General features: G+C 41.6%; 1 protein-coding gene across 17 annotated transcripts in view; it reads left to right on the plus strand.

The window, feature by feature from the left end:
• Nucleotides 1–13,721, plus strand: part of neo1a (neogenin 1a) — a 167,547-nt gene extending 153,826 nt beyond the window's left edge. For 3 of the 17 annotated variants that reach the window (XM_079664393.1, XM_079664394.1, XM_079664402.1), the window contains 13 exons: nt 2,482–2,714; nt 4,857–4,995; nt 6,278–6,385; nt 7,100–7,294; nt 8,034–8,066; nt 8,308–8,373; nt 8,506–8,644; nt 8,826–9,070; nt 9,590–9,682; nt 10,037–10,207; nt 10,963–11,250; nt 11,903–12,039; nt 12,631–13,721. In XM_079664393.1, the coding sequence (XP_079520519.1) occupies nt 2,482–2,714; nt 4,857–4,995; nt 6,278–6,385; nt 7,100–7,294; nt 8,034–8,066; nt 8,308–8,373; nt 8,506–8,644; nt 8,826–9,070; nt 9,590–9,682; nt 10,037–10,207; nt 10,963–11,250; nt 11,903–12,039; nt 12,631–12,783 (2,000 nt within the window). In that variant the 3' untranslated portion in view covers nt 12,784–13,721. Of the gene's footprint in view, nt 1–2,481; nt 2,715–4,856; nt 4,996–6,277; nt 6,386–7,099; nt 7,295–8,033; nt 8,067–8,307; nt 8,374–8,505; nt 8,645–8,825; nt 9,071–9,589; nt 9,683–10,036; nt 10,208–10,962; nt 11,251–11,902; nt 12,040–12,520 lie in introns of all 17 variants that reach the window. The other 14 variants (XM_079664395.1, XM_079664401.1, XM_079664408.1 and 11 more) reach the window with 12 other exon arrangements.
• The last annotated feature ends 700 nt before the right edge of the window (nt 13,722–14,421 follow it).

The following is a 14,421-nucleotide window of genomic DNA, read 5'->3' on the forward strand; positions in this document are numbered from 1 at the left end:
TCTTCAGGTTTTACACAACTTTATTTTTCCCAAAAAGGATTATACATTAGCAGCTTTAACAAATGTATATACTCAACTTCAAAACTCTCAGGTAAGATACAGTATATATGAGAGGCAACAGATCAACATACATTCACAAATATGTTATAAGGAGTTATAATAAATAACCCACACTGGATTATAGCTCACCAACTTAATCAGTCTAAACAGGCAATTTTTTAAAAACTTTTTAGTAGAGCCTAACAGATTTAGTGGCGTAGGTGTAATTCACAAGCAATGGCAGAACTACTATTATATTTAGAGTCACTACTAATGTCTACAAAAGAGCCTTTACAAGTTAATTGTTCAATCAGAAAAAGTTTGGCTGAACACATCTTAATTACAAAATAGCTACAAAACAATTTGTCACTGTTTTAGATTTGCATCAAAAATGAATATCAACCTAAATAAGGTAATTGGATTTATTGTTATAATGAAACAGCTTTGTCGCATCGGGCAAATAATATGAGGAATCGAGTTTGGCTGCCAGCCCCAGACTCTGTAATTCTTTAAGCCCCAGCTCACAATTAGAAGAGGAAGTTAAGTCTCTCTACAGAGTGCCTGACAAATGATCTTAAAACGAGAAAACACTGCCAGTTAGACTGCATGTTAGTGGAGTTCACAGAGTTTATGTGACACTGTCAGAAGACAACCAGCCCATGCTCCCTGGGGTGTCCCCCGAATGTGGGCTGCACCTCCCTCGTCTCCCATCCTGCCCACCCCCGCCCCCCCATGAAGCCTTGATCACTGCAGTTCGTCTCTGCAGCAGCACCATTGCACCGCCGTGCGGGGAGGGGTGGGATGCTGGATGACATGAATCCTGTCAACATGCTTCGAGGGGGGGTGGCAGTCTTAAGTGCGCGCACACCCACACACTGTCACACTGTACCCTTCTCTGTATGAAGCCCTCTATTCCTCACACACACTCGCAGACCCCCTGTGGTGTTCTTGGCAACCCTTCGTCAGATCCAAACGTTTCCTCTCAAAGCAGAACCAAAGCCCACAACCATCGTCTGCTGCTGCGGAATCTTCTGGGGCGCGTTCCCTTCCTGCCAGTTTGTTCAAGTCGGTATTAAAAAGACGAGCTGACCTACATAGCACTTTAACTTTTGAAAAAGAAGGAGAAACTTGGTGAACTTAGGTTGAGAAAGTGCTGGGTTGAATATGTTATAATAACATGGCGCCTTTACTTAGGAGCAGGAAATTAGGAATTGCATCCGGACCTGTAACATAATGTTACCAGGGCAACTCTTTCCTGCACCCTGCTCTACTGGTTAACACTGGAGACTGTACTCCTCAAATCTGGGTACAGAAATGCAGCTTGCATGCCTCTCCAAAAACCGCAGTGTCTCTCCATAACCACACGAATGCTGGGTGCTCATCATGCATTGCACACACACTCTGACTCTGACTGGGGAATGTAATAAGGGCAGCTCTGTACAAAGAGGTGTCAAATGGAGCGAGGCAGAGAGGAGAGGACCAACAACTGGTCAAGGAGGAGAGTCATCCTGGGTGACTGAGAAAATATTGACATTTACCAGTTTTGATACAACTGGAATCAATACATGAGAATGATTATAAAACTATTCTGTGTCCTTGAATCCCCAAAAATATAATACAAAAAGCCTGTGGTATTCATTGAATTGATTGGCTTATTCAACAAGGAAACCGCACATTACTAAATGTTTTGTAGTTGTGCCAGAGTTTGCCAAAAGGCTCAGATCTGAAGCACAGACACACATGAAACCACCACTTGACCGTGACCCTCCTCTCTGCCTGCAGGCTTCCTCACTTAAAGCCTCGGCATTCTTTCTACAGTTTTCAGGGACATCATGCAGCCTTTTAGATGTTACTCTGCAAAGAGGAACATTTTCCACTAAATCCCGAGTCCGTCTGTTTATCCACTTTGCATTCAAATGTTGGGAACAGGTCCACGATGTAAACACGTCAAAACACATGCCAGTACCTCCTTTCTCTGAAGAGAGTGTTAACACTTAAATATGTGAGCTTGAAAATGTTGGCGGTAGGATTGTGGTTATCTGCTTTCTGCCTAGTTTTCCATTTACTGCAATCTTTTCTTATGAATAGAGTTTTCCATTCTCTCTCTGTAGTATATAGCAGCTCTTGATAGAAAAATGCTGTATAGTAGTTTCTTTAAAGCACCAGCTCTGTAGATTTGTCTTATTGTAGAGGTCTGTGTCTGTTTTTCTAATAGAATCTTCTCTCTCTCTCTTCATCCTTCCCAATCCCATCCTTGTTCCACTTATCTGTTTTCTCCCTCCCTCTTTATTTAAACTCATTAACCATATTTTCTTCTATTTGTTCCTCCCTGCATCCTTGTTTGACTCCACTGTCCGATCCGCCACGCCTTTTCCTTTATGTTTTAATGTTGGTCATTTTAATTTGTGTGCATGCATGCGGGTTTCCTGCCATAACATGCAGACCCCATAGACCCCGATGTTGACATGTCTATCAACTATCATGCTCCATACACCCCAGTACCAGACCCCTCTCCCATGATGCCGCCTGTGGGTGTTCAGTCCTCTGTGCTGAGCCACGACACCATCAAGGTGACCTGGGCCGACAACTCGCTGCCCAAGAACCAAAAGATCACAGATAACCGCTTCTACACCGTCCGCTGGAAGACCAACATCCCTGCCAACACTAAAGTGAAGGTAAGAGCTTCATGTTCCTGGTTTAATGTGTGTAGATTACCTAAAATCATTGCATTAAAAAATACTTTTCCTCAAATTCTTATTGTAAATCTAATTGAGAAATATTTTCTCATAAATTGAAGCCCCAGTTTAATTTTCTCATTTGTTCTGGTTTAGCTCAGCACTTTAAAGCTCAAGTAACTTATTTACGACAGTCAAATTCATTGAAGTAAAACTTGAATCATCTCAGTCTGATCAAACTCTAAAAATGCGCCTTCATTTAATACAGTACGATTTCTGTGTATTTTAGTGCTGTGGGACTTTGTGCCTCCCGCTGCGCCTACACTTACCAGAGAGATGTATTGATGTGCTGAAAATGAAAAGCAATGTCATACAGATATATAATAAAGTATTCCCACAGCAGCTCCCAAGCACAGCGGCAGCATAATGCCGATGTTTGTAACCAAGCAATAATCTATTTTCATCCAGCTTTGGAAGCACTATAAAGAGAATAAGTCTGTTTCAACTGAGAACATCTCCCTCAGAATTAAGTGTAAAGGCGTTTGTCTTCATAAAGTTGTAGGCTGAATAAAAATCTCATTGCTCTCCATTCGCGTTAAATGTGGATGACAACTCAGTTAACTCAATAACTTATTATTATAGTTTATTATGTTTAAGTGTCTTTTTAGTGACTCTAGAGTTGTAGGGCTGCAATTGATAATTGATTGATTGTCAGTAATATCCTGTAAGATCACTGTCCTGGTTGATTTGGCATCTTCCATATGAACAGTGGCTACAGCAAGTGCAGTAATATCGTTTATCATAGCAAAGGTTCTTAAGCAGCTTCTTTGTTAGATATTCAACAGAAAATGTTGTGCATGTTGTTTTCTATACACCTCTTCCCTCCCAACTTTCCAATAATGGCAAAAGTGTTTTTTATGGCTGCATGTATGTATGCAAACATGTGACCTAGCAAAGCTCTGATAAAGGCCTACGTTGACTGATAAATTATTCAACAAGGACAAGAGAATCTAAGAACTACGAAAAGAGTCTGTAGATCTGACAGTGCATTCTCCATCTAGCCAACTCAGAAACACACGCACATATACACCAGATACACACACACACACACACACACGCACACGCACACGCACACGCACACACACACACACACACACACACACACACAGCAGTCAGGTTTTGCTGCCTTCTTGCTCACATTGGTTTGATTCTCTGCCTCTGACAGTAATTAAAGAGTTTCACAGGCTCATTATTTTTCTGTCCCAATAACCAAATTCCATCTTCTAACAAGTCTATTCTGGTGTATTTTATTAATCAGAGGATTCCTATCTCCGAAATCTACACTGTATTTGTGCACGTAAACCTTGAGACCAGTCTAACCAACAGTGAAGCCTTAGCTGTAATGTTCATCATGTCCTCTACTCTGATGTGAGTCTAGCCAGACAAGCTTGTACATTATTGAAAAGACAACTGCTCTCAAACTGGCAGCATGTTTCTTAAGAACATTTCTCTTTTCCTATCCCACTGCCCTCTGTGTGACATCCCCCGCTGGAGAACTGCACTTTTGTGATAGCACGCAACGTTACAGATAGGGCTGTTAGCGAGCGACAAACCACAGCAAGCCTGCCAGCTCAGGACAACACACATCAAGATGACTGGTTACATAACCCACGTTTATTTTCGACTTGCTGACTCATTTAAAGTTTGTGATGCCGTAGAAATTTGAAATAGACCCCTTGTGTTTTGTAACTTGATGTTATGCTAATCTGCAGTGTAAAGCTTTTTCACAATGGCTACACTTGTCTTAGTGTGCCATCATGTTTCACACCAAACATGACAGAGCATCACAGAATGTAAAAGCTTCTGGTTCCCCTCAGTGGTCAGTGAGTGTAATAAACTCTGCACAACATCCAGAGATATAGTAACAATGAATTCCTTAGTTAATTAAGAGAAGAATATGTCAGCTGTTTTTATAGTGAAATATTAATTGTAGTCATTTTTTCAAGTAAAAGTGTTCGACTATTATTTTTCCTGTGCTGACAAAAATACTTCTGAATCCCTCATCTGTGTTTAGTGAATGTAATCTACAATCAAACAAACTGAATGATTGTTTATTGTGTGTGTTTGCCTGTGTGTTTCCAGATGGCCAACACCACCAGCCTGAACCACATGGTGACGGGTCTGAAGCCAAACACGCTGTACGAGTTCTCCGTCATGGTGACCAAAGGGCGCCGCACCAGCACGTGGAGCATGACTGCTCAGGGCACCACCTTTGAAACCAGTAGGAGCAAACACTCATGAATAATTGTGCACAAACACACCAAATGTACACATCCACAAAGACATGCTCCAATGTAACGAGCCCCTGGCTGGCTGGAAGTAATGTTTCACTTTTTCAGACCGAAGGGAAGGAGAGGACAGACCTGCGGAAAACCAAACGGTCACTGTACAGTATAGTTTAATCGAGTTAATATGGAAGGTATTTATCAATAGATTTCACACTAACCGCAAGTGAAATTGAGGAAACCTGCAGCCAATTGGTGGTTGGCGAATATAATTTAAGTATTGCTCTTCTGTTCACTAAGAGCCCTTTGGACTAACCCTGCTTTCTCGCACAATACGCCAATGGACGAATCAGAAATTAATGATAATTATAACCATAAGAATACATATAAAAGGTTGTGTTAACAAAACATTTTTTCATTTTCATGTTTCTCTTGATTTGCAGCATCATGTCCGGGTATATCAGCCTGAGGAGCCAACCAAGACCTGAGTCTTTATGGGGTCAAGCTTGTAGAGCAAAAAGCATTTTGTTTTGGTTCATTATACTTCTCCTGATTCAATTACATTTAGCTTGAAACAACATCGGAGGAACAGTGAATGATTGCCATCTCCCTTTAGTTACTATATTACTGTTAAATTGGCTATTCTGTATTTACAATATACACACAGCAAATACTAAAGTGTCAGAGTCCATACTTCATTGTAAATTGTTACTGCTGAGCTAATGGTGGCCTGAAAATAAACAGCACATTAAAAACAAAGGCTAATTTTCTTGCAATCGGCGTATTTATCCGTATTTATTTATTTATTTCTATTGGATTGAGATTCTTTGGATTTTAAAAAACGAAGTGAAACATTATGTTTTGTTTTGCCGAAGAAGTGAGGAGAACAGCCAGTTCTTATTTCTGTCCAGCCAGGGGTTTGATTCACAATCGTGCAAATAAATATTATCTACAAGGTCATTGTGCACTGACATGTGAAAACAATGTCATAACAATTAGGTTGTCACTTCAGTAGAGCCTCTTACACAATACGCACACAAACACAGAAATCACATAAACTCATAAAAGGCACACACAGTATCCAAAATATATTTGCTAAGCTAAACATTAGACATCCAATATATATGCATGTCATATATATGAGTTAATTCATGACGTATAGAAACATAATTAATGAGAGAAATATGTTGTTAAAGATGGAGCATTACAATATGTACTGTATGTTATGTTTTTTATCAGCAATAAATGACCTGTCTCAATCACTCCACCACTAAACAGTTCCCAGCTCCTCCCCGAAAGACGTTACCGTGGTGAGCAAGGAGAACAAACCTCGCACCATAATCGTCAACTGGCAGCCTCCCTCCGAGGCCAACGGGAAGATCACTGGTCAGTATCCAAGTCTCGTGTGTTACGTATTTTATGGACTCAGATAGATAGTGTGTTTCTCAATCTCGAGTTCGCTTGCTTGGTAGCACATGTCTTCTGAGCATCTTGCTTCAGAAGCGAGGCATGAATACTTCCTGGCATTCGGAAAACGAAGAGTGGAACAGGCTAGCAAGTGTGCAGGTGTGCGTCATATGAGAGGCCCCGCCTTACATGTTCCGCCACAGATTTGGGGAAATTGGTCCGTGCGCAAAGCATTGTGGGGATTTTAAGACCGCGGAGTCTACACATGTGCAGCCTCGAAATTTCTCCAAACGAAGTACGCCGGGCTTTGTAGAATTCCAAGTATGCTGGACATTGGAACAGTACTTCGGCGGCACTCGATGACGCAGTATGCTTGAAATAGTGGCTCTGGAGCAGCTTTACTCGAGATTGAGAAACACTCATAGACTCAAGTTTTATCATTAACGTGTACAAAGTCCCAAGGAATATTTGTTTTACTTGTTGTCATGCAGGAGAGGTCAGATCTCGTCAGTCTTAAACATATTTTATCAAAAAGAGATTCAGTGAGATAAATAAACCCAATACAGAGTAATAATATGACACAATACTTGGAGGAAATAGCACAAAAGCATTGTAGTTGATCTTGCTTTGCTCAGCGTTAAAGCCTCTGTATCTTAATGGAATTGTCTTTCTTCCTGACCCTCCCTGTTGTAGGCTACATCATCTACTACAGTACAGATGTCAACGCTGAGGTCCATGACTGGGTTATCGAACCAGTGGTTGGCAACCGCCTGACCCACCAGATCCAGGAGCTGACGCTGGACACCACTTACTACTTCAAGATCCAGGCCCGAAACTCAAAGGGCATGGGCCCCATGTCTGAGGCTGTACAATTCCGAACTCCAAAGAGTAAGTAAAGTCAAATATAGGAACACGTTAAGGACGAGTGAATGAAGTCCTGGAAGTTCAGTTTGAGAAACAGATACATGAGTTTGATGACAGAATCATACATTTTTTGTGGTATTTACTATTCTGTTCGTAGTTCATGATGTGAAGCAACATGATACAAGTTTCACATTACAAAGTATTCCACCGGGAATGTGTTTTGTTGGTATGTTAATGACCGGCAGTGCCTTGCCAGATCAGGTCCTGGCTTAAAATGAGTTTCTAGTTAACACTTCTCCTCCTGATTAAGTTGTTTGTGAGAAAGTGTCTTGAGAGCAGACACAGGTATGTTTCCCATGCCTTGTTGATTGCTTGGGGATGACTAAATTACTGCCACTAATGGTCAGCAAATTCACACTAACCTCTGAGTACATTTCAGGTTTCATTTGGTGTTGCCGCATACATCTTTTTTTTGGATGTTTGGTATTTTCTTTTTTTACTGAAAATCAGTATGTGTTATTGTACTGAGTGTCGGACACTTTTTATAATTTTCTTCACTTTGATGCTTTGCTTGTAATATCTTCTTGGCTGTGTCAGTAGTACACTCTTGCTGTTGGTTTAAATTCTTCTAGATTTGTCTCTTTCCTCCTCCTCACAACTCTAATCCCTTGCTTTATTCCTGTCTCTAAATCTGCTCTTTTTCGCTAACCTGTTTTTTGCTTTTTATTTTCTCTCCCTCCCTGCTCTCCTTTGGCCTGTTAAGCTGAGTCCTCTGATAAAATGGCTAATGACCAAGGTAAATTCCCCCTTCACACTTTATCTTCCACTGCTGACTCTGCACCTTGTGTATCTCTCTTTCTGGAGATTACCTTCTTCTTGGCTGATGAAAATGTTGGCTGCATGACCAGCAAAATCTAGTTGTGCTTGTAAAACGTTTCAGAATATAATGCATCTCAGGGATAAATATGACTGTATAAGAGGCCATGAAAACACTTGAGGGAGTTTCACTAAAACATATATTTTCCATTTTGAATCAGCGTCAAATCTGCCACCCAAGCAGGGCCACCCAGGAAACCATCCAGATAGCGATGGAAATCCAGTTGGTAAGGTTTTCTTCTCAGCTGCCTTCTTTAACAATACTGTTCAGCTATGATGCTATTAGTCAGACACTAGTGGATGTACAATATTATTTTGGCATCCAATAGCTAGTCTAATCCGGTCTCTCTCCTCTTGAGGTAATTCAGAGGTTGGAGGCAACAGTGAAGGTCACATCCTGGTCATCGTCATCATCATCTCAGTGGGAGCCTTCACCATCATCGTGGTGGTGGTCGGGGCCTTCCTGTGCACACGGCGCACCACGTCCCACCAGAAAAAGTAAGAAACTCAGCCACACTTGAACTTTTTCTTGTCCTTTTTCATGTTCTACAGTCCTGAAATACATCCTCCAACTGTGGTTACTAATCTACAGCTCCCCACATGCGTCCCTTTTTGCTTGTACTTCTCTCTATAACTGAGATGAGTCTCTCACTGATACGTCTGTGTTTTCTTTCTGCAGAAAGCGGGCTGCCTCAAAATCCTCAAACGGCTCACACAAATACAAGGGAAACTCCAAAGACCTGAAGCCCCCTGATCTTTGGATTCACCACGAGAGGCTGGAACTCAAACCCATGGACAAGTCGCCGGATCCCAACCCAGTGATGACAGAAACGCCCATCCCACGCACCTCGCAGGACATCACGCCGGCTGACAGCAGCCTAGAGAACAACCCCCACCTCCAGCAACGGCGAAACTCCTACCGCGGTCAGTCTCGCCGAGGGGGGGAAGAATTTAACTTAAATGTTATGGGAAAGGATCAAATTGAAATGTCACCATTGCTGCTTGAATTACATGCATAATAATCCTGAGCAAACGTCTTGAGTTTGGCGGGCAGACAGGAAAGTAGATTCTGGGGACTAAGAAAACAGTTTGGTTTTAAGGCAGGAAATGTGCTAACACCCCCAGGTTTGCTTCCAGGGGGATGACTGCAGGAGGATGGAGAAAGTGGGATGGTGTTTTTGTTTCACAAGTCCACACTTGTGATTGCTGGTGTTTTTTTCTGTGGTTATCATGCAACACATTTCATGCTTTTCATACATAATGTCCATTGTTATGATCACAACTTCCACAGTACAGTGAATCCACTCAGTGTAACTAGTTAATGTGCTGTGTGTGAGATTTAGAGATCAAAAACCCAATTATATCAAATGGATCCTAAGATCACAGATGGATCATTCACAAAATAAATCGTTCTGATTGGCTGGTTTCCACCGTACCTTTTAGGCCATGAATCAGAGGACAGCATGTCTACACTAGCAGGACGACGAGGGATGAGGCCTAAAATGATGATGCCTTTTGACTCACAGCCGCCGCAGCGTAAGTGTGTGTGAGTGTGTGAGAGAGCGATAAGTCATTCATAATGAACAGATAACAGTCGATCTGGAAAGTTTTCGCATAAAACGTGTTGATTAGAGCACAACGTAATACAGATCTCCAAATCTATCTATCTTTCCATGTCATGCTACCTAGAAAATAATCATTGTTATCATTTATTTTTCTGCTTGTCTTCCATCCTGAATTTTTTTGACAGAGAGAATATTCAAGTGTGTTTATTACAGCTGCATGCGTGTGTATCTCACCAGCATTATTTCCATGCCATTCATCATTTGTACAGCTTGTTAAACATCTTGTCTTGTTTGTGTTTGTATCCATGTCCATTTCCATTCACAGCTGTGATTAGTGCTCATCCCATCCATTCCCTTGATAACCATCACCACCATTATCACATGGGCAGCCTGGCGTCGCCGACACGCAGCTACATGTACCACCAGGGCGGCGGGCACCCTCGCCCGCACGCCTGTGCCACCCCCATCTCACATCTAGAGAGGGTGGACTCTACAGGTGAGACACTGCCACCTGCTGGACAGTAGGAGACATACAGAGGGGGACACTGGTCATATTCATTCATTTAACAATCATGTTCTTATTCATTCACATGCTGCTGCCATATGGCTGCGTTCATGTTGTAGTTTGCAAAGGTTTTGTTACTAACCTCTCTTTTCTGAACTTCCTGCCTGCTGAAAAAGTTTCTATATGCTCTCTTTTACTAACTTCTACTTTTTCCAAATTGACGCATGTCAGACTTTTTTCTCTGTTTTTCATTTACAGTGACAGCTGAGAGCTCGACTATGTCTTGGCTGTTCCATTTACAAAACATATGGATTATTGTTGACTGTTTGCATTGCAGGGCTTCAACTGAACATTTGTGTTATTTTTTCAGTCAACTATATAGTCTCTATAATGTCCAGAATAACTGAATAATACCCATCATAATTTCCCTAGTAATAGTTAATATTCACATTGGAGAAGCTGGAATTATTTGCTATAAAAAGCCTTAATTGAGTAGCAGATTTATTAAGAATATTCTCTTGAATGATTTGTTCAATTATGTGGAAAATAATAATAACAAAATAGAAAACACAATCAGTACAAAGTTGATATAAGACATACATTGTCTCTAATGCAGTGCATTAGTTCTCTAGCTAGCTGGAAGGTGACAGTATGAAGTTGGTTATCGTTCCCTGTGAATGTAAAAAGTTGTGAGCCTGTGAACATCTGCTCATGATTTCTCTCCAAACCCCTTGGCCCCCCTCCAGAGTCGGTGAGGAACACCCCCAGTTCAGAGCCCCTCCCCCCAGCCACCGCCTCCTCCCAGGTCTCCTGCCCCTCGGAGATCATGGTGGAACCTGAGGGCAGTTACCACGGTTCCTCCACCACCGAGGAAGAGCCCAGCTACTCCAGCAACCTGCCCCCGCTCCGCTCTGCACACCCCCACGCTCACGCCCACCCCCTCAAGAGCTTCGCCGTGCCTGCCATCCCAGCCGGCAGCCATCCGTCGTACGAGTCGTCCGCCCTGCCCAGCCCACAGCTGCACGCTCAGGCCGGTGAGCAAACACACTCATATTTCACGCACGCACACACACACACACACACACACACCAGGGATCTAAAATAAATCCAAAAGTTGCAGCATGTGATTATTATTCATTAGATACAGATTATTGAATTAAATTAACAGATAATCAACAGTTCTTTATTTATATTTTCACCCGCATTACAACAATCGAGAACTTGCTTGACATTACATTTCGATTCTTAACTGTTATGTTTTGTCACATAAATGTTTCTCTTACAATTAAAGGTTATGTTAACTTATTTTTTACTTACTTAAAAAAGTAAATAGTTGATATTTGGAAATCACTACTTGCCTCAGTGACCAACTTCAACCTTTAGAATATTTCCTGCATCAGGATTGTGCATGTGATACAAAATTCAGTGTGTGTGTTCACCATAATGAAGAAATCCTCACCTATTGCAACATTTTTGTGTTATGGCATTTTTCACAACATTAATCTGCTCTCTATAAGACTTTGAAGACACATTCAAAATGTATTCACATAGCATGTTATTTTTGACAGATACATGAAGAAAGCGACTCAAGGCTATCGGTTTTTTTACACTTCCAAGAGCACTTTTTTAGATTCACTTTCATTTGTTGCCTTCACTCACTGTTGTGCACGTGTTTGTCACATTCAGGGATTCCTACTCACCCCCATGTTGTTAAAACAGCCTCTATTGGAACACTAGGAAGGACACGAACTCCGATGATCGTCACCGTGCCCAACGCCCCTGACGTACCAGAGACCAGCAAGATGCTGGAAGATGTCGACAGCGTGAGTATAGCACCCCACTCTGGCAGCTTTTAGAAATGCAGACTGTCTTATTGTCAGGCCTAATGGTTGGTAACTATTTAGTCTTGTCTTTTAAAAGTATACCTATCACACATTCCTTCCAAATCCATGTTTTTTCTTTGGGCACTGGATTATAAGGTTACTTCCACTGGACATTGGTTTTAACCACATTTTCTGTTTGTTCTTTCTCTCTTTTTTTTCTTTCCAACTTCAATCTCACCATTTTGTTATGCTGTTGTCGCCTGCCTTTTGATTAATTTATTTAAATTCTAACTACTAATCTTAACATGCCCCATAACTGGAATGACTTTATTTATTACCATTTATTTATTCCTCCGCCTCCTAATCCATGATTGGCTGTTGAACATCTGCTGGCGTCTCTTTTGAATGTTTTGCTTTTGTCTGCTGCCTCTTTTTGTTTCTGCCATTTACGATGCTTCTCTCCCATTGACCCATCCCCCAGCTCGCCTCATCCCACCCATACAACCCCCCCATCCTCTGAAAGATCCCTGACTGACCCTCTCCTCCTCTCCTTTCCTCTCTTCTCCTCCCTTCCTCCCTTCCTGCCTCCAGGTGCTTGCCTCCCTCGCACCCTGCCCCTCCCCCGCCCCCCGCAGTAACCCTGTTCCTCTCCCTCAGAGCTACGAGCCTGACGAGCTAACCGAGGAGATGGCCCACCTAGAGGGTCTCATGAAGGACCTCAACGCCATCACCACAGCGCCATGAGCACGCACACACACCTACACACACACTTTCTCTGTCATCCACACGTACACACGGAAAGACACACACTCTAAAGTCAAACAAACACACCCAAACAGGAACCTTGGGAGCCAGATGCTGGTGGACACAAAATTGCTTATTGTGCCCAAAACAAACTCTCACGTCCCCTTGCAGAAAGAAACAAACTCCAGACTGAAACTTTTTTCGGCTTACCTTGCTCAGTCTCAGGAAGGAGATTGCCATGAGAGGGAAGACAAAGTGACGCCGCGCTTCATCTTTTATGAAGAACCATTCTCAGAGACAATGAACTTTAAAACATTGGTCGCTTTCAACCGGAAGATTGTGAATTTTTTCCTCAGCAAAAATATGTATGTAAGGTTTTTTGTGGCGAACGTTTGCTCAAGATGAGTCAATGGTTTCAATGTCAAGTCAAAAGGAGAAAGTCCAAAAATATGCTGGTTTTGATGTTGGTGCTCATTCTGCGCAGTCTACACACAGTGTTTGTTTGATTAGTGTTTACTTTGTGCATTTTGTATATCTATTGGGCCGTTTCAGTGAAGTGAACATTGGATATCAGCCCCCCCTCCCCCTTTACAAGCCTACATTCATAAACCTTGTCATTTTATTTCTGTTTTTATCCCCTTGTTTCATATATTGTGCCATGACTTTTTATTATTTTCTATGTTATTGTATTGTTTTTTTACACACATATCCTTATAAACATGTACATATGTTGTGTTTTTTTTAAACTGCCTCATTCTTCTGATGTTTCCCATTGTTTCATTATTATTATTTTGGATGAAAGGTGGGATTAAGAGTGAGTCCTGAAGCTCAGTTTTCATATCAAAAGGGGAGAGAAGCCGGATGTGTTTTACAGTACATTCTTCTCTGGCATAGTGTTGTCCCCTACAGTATGTACATTAAAAACCTTTTATTCCTCAGTCTTTTGTTTGATGTGGGAGCTCCGTTTTAAAAGCCTTACCAACCTGTTTGTATGTTGGAGACGTCTTGGCTTTTGCAGATGTTGCTCGGAGGTGTGCTGCGTTTCTATGTAGTTCTGTGGGACAGTATCCCCTCTCAGGTCAGGGGTACCTACAGTAGGACTCAGGGCGCTGACCCCCACCCCTGCAAAAAGAAGAAATCACCCATTAATCAATCAATCAATCACCTGCAACAGACAAGTTATCTTTTGTATGAGAAGTGATCAAAAGCATGTCGTTCCCAAAAACCAATATTTGGTTTTAGGTGTCCGTACTGCTCAACCATGTGTGCGTTTTCCCACAGCAACGTGTGTTTGCTGTTTCTTTTCCTTCTGTTCTTCATCAAATGCCCTGGTTCTTTAACAAATCTTACAAGAAGCAAAGATGTTGGCCTTTTAAATAGGACTCCCGGATTTTTTTTTTTTACATGGTAGTTTTTGTATGAAAAAAAGAAGAAGCTTGTTCTATACACAAATCTGATGTAAAAAGAAAAAAAAAGTTCATCTAAGAAACTAGTTTTTCATTACCCTCTACCCAAAGAATTTGTCATTTGCAATCATAGTCATTTGCTCTACTTTTGTGAATACCATGTTTCTCATAAATGTACATCGTCATGAATGTCAATATATCTGTAAGAGATTTTAACTATGGATACAAACGA

The sequence above is a fragment of the Notothenia rossii genome (genome assembly GCF_949606895.1).
Source record: "Notothenia rossii genome assembly, chromosome: 2".
NCBI classification, from domain to species: Eukaryota; Metazoa; Chordata; class Actinopteri; order Perciformes; family Nototheniidae; genus Notothenia; species Notothenia rossii.